Source organism: Chiloscyllium plagiosum, chromosome 36 (assembly GCF_004010195.1).
Source record: "Chiloscyllium plagiosum isolate BGI_BamShark_2017 chromosome 36, ASM401019v2, whole genome shotgun sequence".
NCBI classification, from domain to species: domain Eukaryota; kingdom Metazoa; phylum Chordata; class Chondrichthyes; order Orectolobiformes; family Hemiscylliidae; genus Chiloscyllium; species Chiloscyllium plagiosum.
Window position 1 is genome coordinate 2,108,447 of NC_057745.1, and position 18,427 is coordinate 2,126,873.

General features: G+C 42.6%; 1 protein-coding gene across 2 annotated transcripts in view; it reads left to right on the forward strand.

Annotated features, from left to right (window-relative positions):
• Positions 1 to 1,635: 1,635 nt before the first annotated feature.
• The window catches only part of LOC122540891 (uveal autoantigen with coiled-coil domains and ankyrin repeats protein-like), a 155,177-nt gene continuing 138,385 nt past the window's right edge, over positions 1,636 to 18,427 (forward strand). For both annotated transcript variants that reach the window (XM_043677132.1, XM_043677133.1), the window contains exon 1: positions 1,636 to 1,901. In XM_043677132.1, coding sequence (XP_043533067.1) covers positions 1,854 to 1,901 — 48 coding nt within the window. In that variant the 5' untranslated portion in view covers positions 1,636 to 1,853. The remainder of the gene's footprint in view (positions 1,902 to 18,427) is intronic.

Genomic DNA, 18,427 nt, shown 5'->3' on the forward strand with positions numbered 1-18,427 from the left:
TTGAGAGCCATTGAGATCAAAGGCCAAGTGACACATTGAATCAAAAACTGCAGAAAGGCAGGAAGCACAGGGTGATGGTAGAGTTGGAGAGTTTTTCCTGAAACTGGTAATCAAGCTCACAGAAGCTGGTCATCTGCTCATTATCAAATTGCTGTCAGAAGTCACATGACACCAGGTTACAGTCCAACAGGTCTATTTGAAATCACAAGCTTCTGTAGTGCTGCCCCTTTGCCAGGTGAAGTGAGAGAGAAGCACACGGACACAGAATTTATAGGCAAAGAGATCAAAAGATCATACAAATGGTGTGAATGGAATGCAGAATAATAAGCCTCTGCAGGTGATCAAAAGTGTCAGAAGATGTGAGTGAAGTGTCAACAGCTTAATAACAAGTGAAGGGATGCCCAATAATCCGATTAAGTGAGGCAGAGAGATAATTATAAAATTAAAAATGAGGTGTTGCTGGAGACAATTTTTTTAATTTTAATTTTTAAAAATGATCTTTCTGCCTCATTTAATTGGAATATATGTTATCCCTTTGCTGTTACTCAGCTATGGACACTTCACGCACAAACGTCAAAAAGTGTGGCATTGGAAAAGCACAGCCGCCGGTCAGGCAGCATCCGAGGTGCAGGAGAGTCGAAATTTTGATCATAAGCTCCTCTGATGCTGCCTGACTGGCTGTGCTTTTCCAGTACCACTCTTTTTGACTGCGCCTGCAGTCTTCAGTCTCTTCTAGACTTCACTCACACTGTCTGACACTTTTGATCACCTGCAGACACTTAGCATTCAGCACTCCATTTATACCATTTGTACGATCTTTTGATCTCTCTTCCTATAAATTCTGTGAGTGTGTGCTTCTCTCTTAGTTCACCGGCGATGAAGGGGCTGCGCTCCAAAAGCTTGTGATTTCAAACAAACCTGTTGGACTATAACCTGGTGTCGTGTGACTTCTGACTTTGTCTGCCCCAGGCGAAACACCGGCACCTCTATATCAAATTGCTGTGGGCGAGCCTTGCTATGGGCAAACTGACCATCATGTGTCCTAAATTCCAACAGCAGCCTCACATCTAAAGTGCTTCACTGTATGTGAAAGTGCTAGCTTTCGGAGTGCTGCTCCTTCCTCAGGTAGCTAGTGGGGCAGGATCCTGATGAAGGAACAGCGCTCCGAAAGCTAGTGCTTCCAAATAAACCTGTTGGACTATAATCTGGTGTTGTGTGATTTTTAACTTTGTCCACCCCAGTTCATCACCGGCATCTCCACAGCATCACTGTACGTGAAGGACTGTGAGAGGTGAAAGGCGCTACATCAATCCAAGTCTTTGTATCATTTAACCCCCTCCCCCGCAGAAGAAACGACTAACTCAGAGACTTTAAACCTAAAATAGAATCTAGGGTCAGATATCTTTGGTGGAACATTCAGGAGGTATCTTTGGTTAAGGTGGTGGGAGGCTGTGGCCTCAGGTGAGCTCCCCTTCCCTCGCGCCCAGGTGAGGGGTTGGCGCAGGCTACGCCCCCTTGGAGATCTGCCAATCACAGTGAGGAAATCCCACCCTCTCCCGGCGGTGATTGGCTGGGCAGGCCGGGTGCGATTGGCTGGGCTGGCTGTCCATCAGGTGGCGGCAGGTGAGGGGTGTTCCTTGGTGCGGAGCTGCGCTGTAGGCAACTTGTGGCGGAGTTTGCGGAGAGACCGAGTGTGAGAGTCTAGTGTCATCCATCTCCCTCCCGGACCACCCTGTAACCACCCCCCCAAAATATACAATACTCCACTGGAGATCCCTAACCAACCTGCTTAGGGGGAGGAGGAGGAGAGACAGACAGAGGAAAACAGAACAAACTTTGTGTTGAAGTCAATCATGAAAAGTTTGAAGTCGCGGTTGAAGAAACACGAAGTTACTCTCAATGTAAGTTTTTGAGGGCGCGCCTTTAGCCTTTACCTAATGACTGTGTGCAGTCGCTGATCGTTTGTTCTGTAATTCTGAAGTTTTAGATTCGCTTGCTTTCTTTTAAAAGTGTTTTCCTCAGCCAGCAGCATTGAGGAGTGTGTCTGTGTGTTTAAAATGTGTCGCTGTCTTTGCTGATCTAAGCGCCACTTTTTCTGGAGTTCAAACTCCTAATCTGCGGGAGTGATCAGGAAACTAAAAAGTTATAGTTGGAGGCCTTCGATTAAAACAAAATTGTTGCGGAATTTGTACTGGAGACTTTAATGATGTTTTGATTTTTAGACTTTAATTGTGGTACTAACTGAAATGAGTTTTTAAGCAGTTGCACCCATAGCACTGATTCCATTTGCTTTTGACACCAAATACCACGCCCAGGCTCCTGTAAAGTCTACCTACGCTCAGAAAGTGTAACATCACTGTGAATTCAATATAACCTGCCATTCCTGTAATAAGGGTTGTTCACAACATAATTTTGGGTGGAGACTTGTTTTTTTTTGGATGTTATATCTATCCCTTCCAAGGTCACACTTCAGGTAGATCACTCCCAGGTATCCATTAGTCTTGGTTTTATAGTAGTATATGTTTGCCTCAGAATCATTCCCAGATATGTTCTGTATGGAAAGTAACTGAAGACTAGATGCATCCCTGTAATCACTCCCAGATGCTTTCTGTTGATCTGCACTTATGCTGTGGCACTAAAATAGTTTGAAGAAAATATAATTTATGGTATGACTTTGTGTTCTGTTTACTACACTTGCACTCGTTGCACTTTTTAATTTTTTTTTGTAAGTTAAAACATTGGATAATAATGCAGTTGTGTAAACATATGGGTTGAGAGTAGGCTTTTCAGGCCACCAACCTGATCTACCATTCAGTTAGATCATGGCTGGTTGAAGTTGTGCCCTCCACTCTACATTCTCACCTATCCTGAGTAACCTCTGACTGCATTATTAGTCAATGATCCATCTGTCTCTGTCTTAAAAAATATCCAATGACCCCACTTCCACTACTGTTTGGGAAAGAGGGTTCCAAAGACTCTTGACAATTTAAGAGGGAAAATAAATCCATCCCATGTCTGTCTTAAATGGGTGAGTATTATTTTAAAACTGCATCTCCAATTCCAATTTCACTTATCTCTACACTTAGCTTATTTTGCTCTATTAATTTACATGTGTTTTTTATTCACTTGTGGGATGTGGGCATTGCTGGCTGGCCGGTGGGGGGGGGGGAGGGAGGAAGAGAGGTGCTGGAGGAAGTTAGCTAAGAGTGCAACAGGTAGATGAAGGTGCAGGTAATGCTGATAGGGCAGAGAGGAGGGTGGAGCAGATAGGTGGGATGGAAGATGGACAGGGGACAGGTCAAGAGGGCGGTGCTGAGTTGGAGGATTGGATTTGGAAAAAGGTGAGGGGAGGGGAATGAGAAAGCTGGTGAAATCCACATTGATGCTGTGTGGTTGGAAGGGATGTATTTCCATATCAGGATAGTGGGTGTTTTGGAGAACTTACAGGGAGTGCTGTATCTTTTCCTTTTAGATAAAAGTGGTTGTGGTTTTGTAAGTTGCTGTCTAAGGTTCTTTGACAAAAGATTTTCATTTTTGAATATCAATTTAGATTGGATTAGATTCCCTACAGTGTGGAAACAGGCCTTTTGGCCCAACCAGTCCACACTGACCCTCCGAAGAGTAACCCACCCAGACCCATTTCACTCTGACTAATACACCTAACATTATGGGAAATTTAGCATGGCCAATCCACCTGACCTGCACATCTTTGGACTGTGGGAGGAAACCGGGGCACCCGGAGGAAACCCACGCAGACACAGGGAGAATGTGTAAATTCCACACAGACAGTCGCCCGAGGTTGGAATCGAACCTGGGACCCTGGTGCTGTGAGACTACAGTGCTAACCACTGAGCCACCATGCTGCCCGTACAGGTTTCAAGTAGTGATTTGGAGATGCTGGTGTTGGACTGGCATGGACAAAGTTTAAAAATCTCTCAACACCAGGTTATAGCCCAACAGGTTTATTTGGAGGGACCAGCTTTCGAAGTGCTGCTGCTTTAGGTGGTGGTGGAGCAAGATCATACCTTCAATGTATTTCCTGAGCTGAGGTGGCACCTATTGTTAAAGCTATCTTGAGAATGTAACTTTAAAAAAAGTTCTGGGATTTACATATGAAAGAACCGAAACTTACATGATCACTCTAAAAGATGAAAGACTCAAGCTAAATTTGTTTATTATTACATTCCATGACACTACAATCCTGTTGCTATAAATTGTCGTATGATTCTGCTCCACAAATCGCCCAGTGAAGGAGCAGCACTCCGAAAGCTAGTGCTTCCAAATAAACCTGTTCGACTGTAACCTGATGTAGTGTGACTTTTAATTTCAAGTAAGGTCAACTTTGAATTCTGTGATTGTGGATTTGAGACACAATGTCATCTTTTTTTTTCCTATTCTTTCATGAGGTGTGGACATTACTGACATTTATTGAGAAAGTAGCTATCACTTTCAATTGTGGCAGTCCCTCTGGTACAGGTATGCCCACATTGCTATAAAATAGCCACCTAATAGCAGTTTGATACAAGGGAGTGGTTTGCTGGGCCATTTCAGGAGTTATATGTTACTGTGGATCTGGATTTATGTGGATCAAAAGAGCAGATTTCTTTTCCCCAAAAAAATTGTTGTTTCATGGTCACCATTAGTAAGTCTTATTTTCAATTTGATTTTATTAATTAAATGTAAACTTTCGTGGCTGCTGAGGTGGGATTTTAACTGCAGGCCCTCCCCCACAGAGCATCAATCCGGGCCTCTGATTTAAAAGCCAAAAAACCTCTGGATGCTATAAATCAGAAACAAAAACAGAAATTGCTGGAAATTGTTCACCAGTTCTGAAGAAGGGTTACTCGACCTGAAATGTTAACTCTGATTTCTCTCCATATGTGCTGCCAGACCTGCTGAGCTTTTCAAGTAATTTCTGCTTTTGTTTGGGTCTCTAAATTACTGGGCTAGTGACATTAATTCTCTGCCACTGTCTCCCTGTTGTGTCAGTACAGTTTCTTCCAGTTATTGATTAGAGGTGGGTTTATAATCTGTTCACCTGATAACTGTCTAGTGAGAGAGAACTCAGTGTCATCTTTTTCCACCTGCAAATGCCTTTACAGACAGACATTACAATTGGTGGGCTGTATCCAGTTAGGAAGGATCTGTATGAGGTCCAATTAATAGCATCAGAGAATTGTTATGGTGCTGAGGGAAGCCACTTGGTCCATTGTATCTGCTCCAGTAGGCTGATGAGCATTTTTTTGTCTCCTTTAGCGATTGCTGGCTAAACTTAGTCATAAAATGTAGGAGCAGATGTAGGCCATTCAGCTCATTACCGTCTGCTCTGTTATTCAGTGAGATCATGGCTGATCTGATAATTCTCAGCTCCATTTTTCTGAGAGCCATCGATTCTCCTAATAATTAAAAATCTGTCTGTCTCAGCCTTGAATACACTTAATGACTCAGCCTCTAAAGCCCTTTTGTAGTAATTAATTCCATCGCTCCACAATGCTCTATTATTCATAAAACTATCTACACACATAGTTACAAACACAGTTCAGTTCTGTACAGTAGCATATCAAGGAAATAAACAAACATTGGAGTTTGACTCCAGACAAACTGAAAGTATCTCTTATTTGGACGAGACTATATTTACATGTATTTGAGGTACTGGAAGGGTTTGATAATTGAACTGACCCCCATTTAACTTCAGCAGAAGGACCTCAGATGGTGGTCTTGCCCTGCAGCAGCTGCTCCAGGCTTTAGTGCATCCCTTAGCATGTAGTCCAGGACCCTTGGAATGTGCCAGTCTGCAACACTTGCTCAATGTCAACTTATTGGTCTTCCTCAACAAGTGGGTGGCACAGTGGTTAGCACTGCTGCCTCACAGCGGCAGAAACCCGGGTTCAATTCCCGCCTCAGGTGACTGACTGTGTGGAGTTTGCACATTCTCCCCGTGTCTGCGTGGGTTTCCTCCGGGTGCTCCGGTTTCCTCCCACAGTCCAAAGGTGTGCAAGTCAGGTGAATTGGCCATGCTAAATTGCCCGTAGTGTTAGGTAAGGGGTCTGGGTGGGTTACGCTTCGGTGAGTCGGTGTGGACTTGTTGGCCGAAGGGCCTGTTTCCACACTGTAATGTAATCTAATCTAAAAGAGGTTTCAGGCAGATCAGCCTGAGTTGATGCTTGTCTCGGTGTGTGTCTTGGGGAACAGACCATAGAGCACAGAGTCCTGCATTACAGAGCTGCTCAGGATGAACCTTGACACAAACCACTGCATCTCTGTCCAGACTGAAAGAAAATGACTCCTCCTCATCTTTTTAATTGATGGATGATTCTATTTTGAGATAATTCCCTCTTGTTCTTTGCTCTCCCACAAGTGGAAATCTCTTTACGTTATGGGTGTTTGTACCACAGTTGGTGATGAATCTGATGAGCATCCAATAGCACAATTTCCTTTGTGGTAATGGAACCTAATTTTAAAGATTAAAAAGGAAAGGCAGGCAGCACAGAAATCTGAAAGAATTTTGTAACCTGCTGGAAATAGAGAGGCCTTGTAATGACCCAATTATGGATTCTTGCATCAGACTACTTCAGATGTTGATGGATCTTCTGAATATTTCCAGACTTTTCCATTTTCATTAAAGCTTGTTTTTGGAAGTAAAAACATTAAAGCATGCTGCTGTGTGTCAGATGCATTTTTTCTTCAGATGAGTGAAGCCTGCTTCATTTGTACTGTTAAGGATCACTTGTGTGTTCAGTTGTCTAGTTGTTTTGTAAACTGTCTTTGAGAAATTTATGGGTTGGTGGGAAATAGATGAAGATCAAAAACAATCTTAGCAATAGTTTACAAAACTGTTAATTTAGAATAAACTAGAATCTCCATAAGGCTTTCAGGTGTAAGTTTTCTTTTCTAACCCCCAGGGTACAATTCTGTTTGCCTGCATGACCATATTCTGGATGCGTATGCCCTGACTCCTTACTGCTTTGAGTCAGCTGATCATGAGTTCAAATCCCACTCCAGAGACTTGGCTTTACAATTCAGACTGAAGCTGTTTGTGCTATAGTAAAGCAATTCTGCATTGTCAGGGAAGGGGCCTAAACTGAGGGACTGTCTGGTCCCTTGTTTGTGGATGTTAAGGTGTGCAACCATTTCCATGAGGTGTAGGGCAGATATTCTTGATATTGTGGGCAACATTTAACTCTGAATCCAAGGTCACCAAATGAGATGATTTAACCACTGACCACATTACTGCCATGGAGGTTTTCTCTGTACTGGTTGGCTGCTGTGTTTCCTATATTACATTGCAGAAGTGAATGGTTTGGAGATGCCGGTGTTGGACTGGGTATACAAAGTTAAAGATCAGACAACACCAGGTTATAGTGATTGTGAATGGAGTAAACTGTGAGTTGCATTGGGACAGTGAACACTGTTTTAAAAAAAATGCTATAGGATTTCTTAATTTCCTCTTTTTTTTCCTTGAATCTACCTATTCCCTTTTTCTAGTAGAGCATTTTGTTTCCATTTTATTTGTAACATCTAAGATTGGTCATAGCCTGGAAGGAGGCCATTCAGTCCATCTTTTCACTGCCTGCTGTCTGTAAAGCAACTCACCCAGGTGTGCTTTTGTTATTTTGCATTTTTTAAAAATTTGGTTCTGTTAGGCTAAACCCTTGTATAATTTCCCCAAATAGACTCTACTGTAAACTGCTGCTACTTGGATAGAATCCCGACAATGTCACCAGCCCACTTAAAACAAACCCTTTTCAGAGTTGGTTTATATCAGTTCACTGATCTCTCGCACCTTAAACCATCCCTTGTGCTTGCATTCATTTAATTTGGATTTCTGGACTCTGGACCCTGAGCAGAGAGAGACACTGGGGAAGTTGAATTTGTGTCTTTCCTCAAGGAATGATTGAAAGCTTTCAGAGTCCTGGTAGCATCTTTTGATTGGTTTGGCCAACTGCATCTGCATTCTGTGTTGCCTGTGTGTGTCTCTTATTTCACACCCTGAGTCACTGAAACCTGGTTTCCTGCTCCATTAAGTTCAGTGCTGGTATCACTGGCTTTCTGGCAGAATGTGGGTATCAATTGAATCAGTACAAACTGGAGCAAGTGTGAGAGAGAAACTTACCAACTCCCATTATATTGGTGAATAGGATTCTCAATTGCCATTTTTATACAGGTTTTATGATATAAGTAGATTGCTTAACATGATATTTGCATCATGGTGTGTAATAATAGAGACCACGCCTACATTGCTTTGTTCAGCTTTTGTCTTTTCATCAGATCTAAAGAAGGATATAAACTGCCTTAGAGTGTAACAAATAGTTCAGCTGACTGTGTTTCCAGGGTGAGAGATTGAGTAGACAAGGCCGGCAAATTCTGAAGTTTATAAGAATGAGAAATGATCTCATTGGAACATCCAAAATTATTAGAGGACATGACAAGAGTTGATACTGACTGGCTGCTTCTCCTGATGGAGTGTCCAGATCTATAGCTATCGCAATCTCAATAGTGGGTAGACTGTTTAGGACAGAGATAAGGAGAACCTTTTTCATTTGGAGTCTTTAGAATTCAGCATTCCTGAGGCCTATGGACGCTCGGTTTTTGAGTATATTTAACATTGATAGATTTTGGACACAAAGTCAAATGGGGATAAAGTGGGATAATAGAGTTGAAGTAGGAGACCACCTGTGATCCTGTTGAATGACAGCACAAGGTCTGAGGGGTCAAATGGCCTACCCTTGCGTCCTATTCTAATTTCTCATGATCCTTTGTCAGTTACATTTCTGAGAGATAAAAGCATGGCTTCTTCTGAATTGTAATGTTAGTTGAATTTTCACAGTTATTATTTGGGGGTAATGTTGGGTGCATTGGTGAGCAGTACATTTACAGGAGCAAGCTGGTTGATTTTCACACCAGCTTTTCTACCTGAATTTCATAAAATGTTAATGTTAGTGTGGCTATATTGCAAGGAATTTACAGAACAGAAACAGGCCATTTTGCACAACCAGTGATGTTTATGTTGTGCATGTGCCTTCTCTAGTGCTGCTTCATTAATCCTTTTTTCAGCTTCTTTACCTTTTTTCTCCCTCGTGTAGTTAACTAGCTTCTCCTTAAATGCATCAATGCTATTTCCCTCAACTATTCCCTCTGGGAGTAAATTCTACGTTCTTGCCACTCTCTGGGTAAAGAAGCTTTTCCAATATTCCTCTTTGGGATTAAAAGGTAAAATCGCCATAGTCCCAGAGGGCCATGGGGCTGCTGCTCTCTCTCTCCATCCACCCCCCCCCCCCCCCCCCACCCCTCATGTGAGAGAGAGAGTTGGTGGTTTAACTTGAGGGTCACCACTCCTTGGATGAGAGGGAAGATGTTAAAGAGCAGAACCCTTCATGGTGTAGGAATTGAACCCACACTATTGGCATCACTCTGCATCACAAATTATGCAGCCAGCTCAGCTAACGCAGTCTTTCTTTGCATTTATTAGTGACTTCCTTTTATTTCTGGCCCCTGGTTTTGTACCCCCCACCTTATTGAAATGGCTAATTCTCCAGTGCACAGATCTGTACATGCTAGAGTTGTTTGGTGATGTGCTTCGGATTGGATGAAAAGATCCAAAGTAGGGGAAAGAATGGATGAATTGCTTCTGTAATCGGCACTATTCATGTCTTCAGAACCTTGAGAATGGATATTTGTGTGATGTAACTTCTGGATGTGGAGGATGTTGGCCATGTCTGATACCTGTCCTTAGTTGCCTTGCAGAAATAATGGTGGACTTCCTCTTTTTTTAGATCATGACTAACCTTGTCTTTAACCTGCTCCCAGTCTGGCATTCCTGAAGCTGTGTAAGTGTACATAAACCATATATGAATACATGGTTTATACTATACATTCATATATGGTTTATGAAATCATTCTATATATTAATGTTCAGAGAGAAGTGTTATTTAATACCAGAATTCACCTTAGACTGGGAACAATTGGTGTTTGAGGCAAGATGTTTGGCCTTGACTTTAGTTCAGTACGTTATTGTAAAAGAAAATGACTTAAAGGCTGTGTTTCTTTTCCCCAGTAATGCTCTTATGTAAAGACACCATCAGACACACCTTGTTTTGTCCCAGAATGTTTTCAATGTGAATTGCCAAACAGTGATTGTTTGCATCTGTCACTGAAGGTAAGATGATAAAAGAAGATCTGAAGTTAAACTGAATGTGTTCTGTTTTTGAGAGACTATTTTCAACCAGAGTCCTTCAGTCTAAAACCATCTTTCACTTCCTGTTCACTTATCATGTTTGTGCTGTTGTAGGGCAGGCTGGAGAGGGTGTGACTGGAGTTTCTGCTGAGGGGTTGTAATCTGGTTGTACAGCCACATGAAGAATCAGATGTTTGTAAAAAGACAGTTTGTTCTGAAGCTCTGAAAAGTTCTTGGTGTTACAAGTGCTGTGGATTTCATTGGAATTGTTAGTTATAGTCAATCAAGGGGCATGCAATGAGGAAATGTGCTATGATTACCCATTAATTGTTCAATATTAATCTATAGTCTAAAGATTGCTTTCTGAGTCTTGTTGCAAACTGTTGCCTCTGACTGATTTGTGTGTGTAATTGATTGTTTGATTGTCAATAGCCATCTGTGTAAAAAGCTGCATAACAAACTTTAGTCCTGACTAATGTGTCTGATTTCCCAGAATCACTGAACATAATTGGGTTCTGTGTTATCATGTTGGGATTGAGATCAGTCATATAGGTCTGTCTGTGATATCTGGCACTGAGTTTTTAGTTGGAAGATTTATCCTGGTGTAATATTCAGATATTTGTATCTTTGTACTTAGCAATGGAAGCAGCTAAGTATAGCCATGGAATGTGGAATTTAGGTTACAGAACTGTCTTGGAAAATGAGCCAACATGATCAGATGTTTCTCTTAGTGGAAATAAAAACACAAACATTTTAAGCTGGAAATTGGAATAAAGAAAGGATTATTAAATGTTGGCAACGTGCAGCAAATCTGTAAAGAGAGAAGAGAGTATCTGTGTTGACCATTTTTGAGGATGGATTTCTAACCTAGAATGTAGTAATCTGTCCTTTCCCCTTGTAGGTGTAGACTGACTTCCTATGCCAATTCCAAACTTTCATGTTTTATATCTTAACCCTCCCATTGTCTTTAGATGACTTAAGAATCTGGCAGCAAGCGACCACCCCCTCGGATGGGGTCATAGGAGAGCAGAGGCTAAATAGTAAAGTAGGCTTTTGGGTGATATCAGGAAATGATGTTTCGTGTAGAGCGTAATGTTAGAACAGGATTGTGGGCTGAATGGTCTCATGTGTATCCTGTGTTGTTTCATTGATGAAACAGTTGTCTACTTCAGACATAGAGCACTATCTGCTTATAAACAGGAAGACGCTTTGAGAGTGCGAGGTTGGGTTTTGCATCTTTCCATTGCTTTAAGTGACAATGAACCGATCTACAAATTAGCTGGTAAAAGGTTAAGATTTCATCGTCTTACCAGACCATAGGGCCACTCCCTTATTAGAGAGACCTACTGGTTGTGGTTTAACCTGAAGGTCACCACATCTCTGGTGAGGGGAGAGGTCGAGAAGGAGAATCCTTCATGCTAACCCAGGAGTCAGAGCAAAGAAATGTCACATCATGTTTAGTTGGTGGGCAGGGGAACACAAACATCAGTGAAACCTCACCTGCTTAGCATGGTAGATGGCACATGGGCGACACGGTGGCACAGTGGTTAGCACTGCTGCCTCGGAGCGCCAGAAACCCGGGTTCAATTCCCGCCTCAGGCGACTGACTGTGTGGAGTTTGCACATTCTCCCCGTGTCTGCGTGGGTTTCCTCCGGGTGCTCCGGTTTCCTCCCACAGTCCAAAGATGTGCAGGTCAGGTGAATTGGCCATACTAAATTGCCCGTAGTGGTAGGTAAGGGGTAAATGTAGGGGCATGGGTGGGTTGCGCTTCGGCGGGGCGGTGTGCACTTGTTGGGCCGAAGGACCTGTTTCCACACTGTAAGTAATCTAATCTAATCTAGATGGTGGAAAGAATACAACATTAAAATCTAGGAATTTTGACCAGAATGAGCAACAATTGCAGAGAATTCCAGTACAACAATGGATCTAACTTTCAGGAGTTGGCATAACTGTGCAGCTGGCATACACACCCAGGTTATCGGAGATCATACATATGCAAGTAGAGACACGTTTTTTTATCTTTTGTTCAAATACTTGTTGAATGCGTTCACATCTTGAAACTAGAAATGATGTAGACACATTTGGCTGTCTGTGGTGCCTCTGTTCAGTACTGACTTCCGCCACTTTGTCACATTTTGTCAAGGATACTGAGTGCAGATTCCATCATACAATAGATTCCATCAGAGAGCCATCATAGAGCCCTCCATCATGAGGGGGAAGCTTAAGGTCAATTTTCTTGGATGTAAATAATGATCTAATCCAATGATAAGTGAAAGGCAATTCTTGCTGTGCTCAATGCTCAATTTCCAAATGCTTCATTTGCCTGTAATAATTTTGTAGTTTAGTAGTACAGCAATGTTTAGTAGTACAGCTTGAGAATATCTTTTGAGCTAATTCTTTGACTTTAAGCTGTAGAGAATCAAAGGGTTCCCTAGGTTGTGGAGCCTCTGTATTTTGAGGTGGCTATGTCTCTTACTACACTGTATGTTTCTAGAAGGTGAAAGATTGTTGGACTGTTGAGAATGATTGTTCTGCAAAAACAACACAACCTTCTGCCTGTGATTTAACTTGTTCCTTTCTCTAAACACTCCTGTTTATTGCCCCACATTCAGCAACAACTGTAATTTTAAAACTTACAGCTAGTGCTCACATCCTTCAGTGACCACTTTGTCCCCTCTGTCAGCCGGCTTCTGAAAACCCTGCTCTCCTTTGATTTCTGACCTCTTGAGCATCTATCACTTCCTTCATTCTACCAATGATCGCCATGCCTTGAACTGTCTTACCCTTAAAATTCCCTCTCTGGGAAACCTTTTTGCCCCTCTTCCTCCTTCTCCCCCTTGTATTAGGAAATTGAAGTTAAATCAGCCAAGATTTCTGTGCTTTGTTGTTAAAAGTGCAGGTTGCAGACAAGGATTGGACTAGTTTGTGACCCTCCCTTTATGACTTCACCCAGTGTCCAGGCCTGAAGTTCTTTAGAACTCCGACAGTGTGGAAACAGGCCATTCAGCCCAACAAGTCCACGCTAACCTGCTGGAGAGCATTCCATCCAGATCCATCTCCATAACCTTGTGTTCCCATGGCTAACGCACCTAACCTACACATCCCGGACATTATGGGCAATTTCTCATTGCCAATCCACCTTTGGACTGTGGGAGGAAACTGGAGCACCCGGAGGAAACTCACACGGGGCGAATCCGCAAACTCCTCACAAACAATCACCTGTGGCTGGAATCGAACCTGGGTCCCTGGCGCTGTGAGGCAGCAGTGCTCGCCTCTGAGCCACCATGTTGCCCAGCGTGTAGAATAGTTTTTTTTAAATTCATTTACCGGTTGTGGATGTCACTGGTTGGACAGCGTTTATTGCCTGTTATTAGATTAGATTACTTGCAGTGTGGAAACAGGCCCTTCGGCCCAACAAGTCCACACCGCCCCGCCGAAGCGCAACCCACCCATACATCTACCCCTTACCTAACACTACGGGCAATTTAGCATGGCCAATTCACCTGACCTGCACATCTTTGGACTGTGGGAGGAAACCGGAGCACCCGGAGGAAACCCATGCAGACACGGGGAGAATGTGCAAACTTGAGAAGGTGGTGATGAGCTGCCTTTAAAGTGCTGCAGTCCCTTTGCTATCTGTAGACCTACAATGCTGTTAGGGATTTCGAGGATTTTGACCCTGTGGCAGTGAAGGAATGATATATTTCTGAGTCAGGATGGTGAGCAGCTTGGAGGCTCATCCACTGGCCCCAGTTGAGATGACTCTTTACTTTGTAATGGAGGTTTTTGGTTTGAGTCTGATCCCAGTCCTGTGCAGAAACCTTAGCTGATATTTAGTTAACTGCTTGGAATGTTGTGATGCTAGAGACTTCCATCTTTCGTAAGAGGTACTGTGACTTTGTGCAAAGCAGAAAATGGCCCCCTTCACCCAGCACCAAAGCAGCTCATCTAATTGAGGCCAAGCAAAAATCCAACAGAATAAAATTGAAATGTGTTTCTTCAATAGTGGCTATTAAAGAGTAAAGAATGCTCAGTGACTTAAACTGTATCTAGGCCCAAGGCAAGTTACTAATGTAACTAAAACAGGATTGCAAGATACTTGACTTCATTGCTATCTGTTTGTGCTGACAGATAGGCCAGGCTTTATCTGTGATACAGACAGCAGAATGCATGACCCAATTTGCCATGTGTAAAAGGTTGTGTGTGACAATAACATTCCACAGCAAGTCACTCGGTCAGGTTATTGCTAAAAGAATGAATCCCCCTACAAGACTAACTTCAATATTAGAAGATCCCATAGGTTTAAACATTTCTCATGAGACTTAAATCATAGTCATAGAGAAGTATAGCACGAAAACAGACCCTTCGGTCCAACTCGTCCATGCTGACCAGATATTCTAACCTAATCTTGTCCCATTTGCCAGCATTTGGCCCATATCCTGCTATGCCTGTCATACTGATATAAGATGCCTTTTAAATGTTGTAATTGTACCAGCTCCACCACTTTCTCTAGTAGCCCATTCCATACATGTGCCACCCTCTGCGTGAAAAAGTTGTCCCTTAGGTCTCTTTTAAATCTTTTCCCCCTCACCCTAAACCTATGCCCTCTAGTTCTGGACTCCCTCACCCCAGGGAAAAGACCAAGTCTATTTACTTTATCCATGGCCCTCATGATTTTATAAACCCCTATAAGGTCACTCCTCAGCCTCCGCTCCAGGGAAAACAGCCCCAGCCTATTTAGCCCCTCCCTATAGCTCAAACCCTCCAACCCTCTGAACCCTTTCAATTTCACAACATCTTCCCAATAGGAAGGAGGCCAGAATTGCATGCAATATTCCAACAGTGGCCTAACCAATGTCCTGTGCAGCTGCAACCTGACCTCCCAACTCAAAAGTTATTGGCTCTTGAGCCTTTCCATCCATAGACCACTTGGGCAGGGCAAAGGACAGCTGACCTGACACTGCACAAAACTCTGGAGAATAAATGGGAAGAATGGCAATGGATTTTAATGCAATATCAGTGAGGTGATGTCTGCTTTCATGCTCCCATGTTCAACTAGTGTCTCTGCTTTGTTTTTGTCTGTGCAAGTATTCAAAATATGATCACACAGCTGCAGATTGCAACAGTAATGCAAATCTTGTTTATAAAACTATACTCTTGTTGCTTATGCCAACCTGTGTTGTGTGCAGAGTATGTAACTTTATTTAGGTCACGGGGATAAGAATTGTGGCAATGCTCCCTTGTGGTTTTGGGCTATGGCATTTGTGCATCAGTGACTTGTATTTTGGACCAACCAGAGGACCCTCATGGACAGCCATTGGTCCATGAGTGACATTTTCACAATCTCCAGACTGGTGATATCGTAATCAATATGATTTACACCTTGAGATGAAAATATAAGCTGAGGGAATTGGTGGGTATGTGGGGACTTCATTTATTCATTTAAAAAAATGTTCCTCTTTGCAAAACACAATTTTTGCCTTACAGTCTCCTGCTCCTGCTGTTTGTTCCCACTGCAGTGAGTAACTCACCTCCTGACTCCCTAAAGCCTGTCCACCATCTACAAGGCACAAGTTAGGAGTTTGATGGAATACTCCCCACGTACCCTGGATTGGGGACAGCTCCAATAACACTCCAGGGGCAGGACAAAGTGGCCCATTTGATTGGCATCCCATCCACAAGCATCCACTCCTTCCCCCACCAACACTCAATGACAGCAGTGCGTATCTTCTACAAGATACACTGCAGAAATTCTCTCGATATTTAGACAGCCTCTTCCAAACCCATGATCACTACTATCTAAAAGGACAACAGCTATAAGTACATCGGAACACCAAGTTCCTCTCCAAGCCACTCGCCTCGCTGACTTGGAAATATATTGCTGTTCCTCCAGTGTCACTGGGTCAAAATCCTGGAACTCCCTCCCTAAGGGCATTGTGGGTCTACCTACGGTGCATGGACTGCAGCGGTTCAAGAAGACAGCTCACCCCCACCTTTTTGAGGCGTAACTGGAGATCAGCAATGAATGCAGCCCCAGTCAGCGATGCTCATGTCCCATGAGTGAATTTAAACTAAAAAGGCAGCCAATCACACCATTGGCATCTGATCAAGCAGACGGGCTCAGTTTAATATGTCCTATAAAAAAGAGAGCGCTTCCAAAAGCTGGTTACCCATTTGGAACTGGACTGGGAGTGTTGGCTGGATTATATGCTGCAGTCTCCAAAGTGAGACTCAAATCCACAATAATCCCAATTTAGAGGCGAAAGTGTTACTCCCTTAACCATAGCCACAAAACCGCCAAAGCAGAAATTAATGATTGAGACCAAGATGGAGACCTTCACGTTAGCAGCAAGTGGAATATATCTGAAGGTTAAAGACATTTATACAATTAAGTTACTATTGATCCTTCTACTGTCCTGTTTGGAATAGTTTCTGAACTTTTTTCAAAATTGAATAGTTTAACGGGAAGCTAGATAAGCACACAGAGGAAAAAGGAAAGGCAGGGTATGCTGATAAAATGGGATATATTGGGATAGGAAAAGACTGGTCTGGAACAGAAACAATTAACCTGTACCAACTTTGTTGTACTGGTTAGTGTAGTCTTTGCAATTCTATCAAATGTTTTACAAATAAATGATCAAAATAATGCTAAAAAAGTGCATCTTATTATTTATTCTATCACACTTTCAGAATTGCCCTTCCTTATCATGGCCAAATCCATTCAATGGTCATACAAAGAAGCATTTCTGCAAATGGTGGGAATCTAAACTAAAAACTGAAATGGTGGAAATGTTCAGAACAGTAACATCACTCCGACCTGAAACTCTATCAGTGTGGAATGCATTTGAGATATAACAGATTTTAAACATGTACAAAGACAAAGAAAGAGGTGGGGGTGGAACACACCAGGATGTCTGGGATAGAGTGGAAAGTGGGAGAGGGTGAAATGACAAAGAACAGTGGTGCGAGGTAAAAAAAAAGAGGATGGAGGGGGCAAGTAAAGAAACAAAAAGTTAATACTTTGTGTATCAATGTCGCACTAAAGAAAAGTTACATCAATCTCATGAATGCTTTGAAAAATTATTTTAAGGATGGGCCCACTGGGAAGATCAATTCTGAGTCAACCACCCATATTTTCCATTGCTAATAAGTTTCTGCGGTGGGTAATAGAGGAGGCGACAGAGGCCAGTCAGTACATGTTGTTTTGTGGAAGTGAAGCCAGTCTAAACATTCTTGCAAATTCTAAATGTGAATGAATATTGGTTAAGCAATGTCTCAACTTGAAAGTGATGACATTTTTTTCCAAATATCTCCATTGGTTCACTCTCTCTCTATTAAATTCCAGTTCCACAATTGTCTCAAGACCTCTGCACTATTAATCCTGATCACTTGCAAGTCTTCAATTTTAATACCATCACCACTGGATGCCTTTTCTTCAGTTGAGTCAGTGCTACTTCTAGAATTCTATCTCTAAACTTCTCCTCTTTACTCCTCTCTCCTCCTCTACAGTGCTCCTTCAGACCTACCTCTTTGAGTGTATGGTCATCTGACCTAATATCCCCAACATCCTAATGACTCGACTGCTGTGACTGCTTTTGTTGTTTCCTACGGAGGGGATTCCAGAGCTTCGAGCCAGACAGCCTCAGGCACAGTGATCAGTGTTGAAATGAAGGAGGTAATGAGTACTGAAGAGGTCAGAAATGGAAGGAGGGTAGAGTTTTCAGAGAAGTGATTGAGAGAGAGAGAGAGAACAGAGTGGTCACAATTGAGCACTTGCTTGAGGTTTTTAAATTGGAGTTTTTGCTGAAGTGGCAGCTAATGTGAGGCAGCAAACATGGGAGTGCTGAGTGAATGTAACAAGATGCAAATACCAGGCAGTAGGTCATGGTTTTTCTTCAGAGCAATGATTCTCAATAATTCAAGAATCTCCCATCTTCTAGAAATCCACTGTGGAGTAGAAGGAGCCACATTTATCTCAATCATTGGAAGCTCAATGTATTTGAAATTTAAGCATGCTGTGGTTCCAGTCCAGGAGAATCATTCTCAACCTATTAGTCATAGAGATGTACAGCACGGAAACAGACTGTTTGGTCCAACTTGTCCATGCCGGCTCGATAGCCCAACCTAATCTAGTTCCACCTGCCAGCACCTGGCCCATATCCCTCCAAACCCTTCCTATTCATATATCCATCCAGATGCCTTTTAAATGTTGCAATTGTACCAGCCTCCACCACTTCCTCTGGCAGCTCATT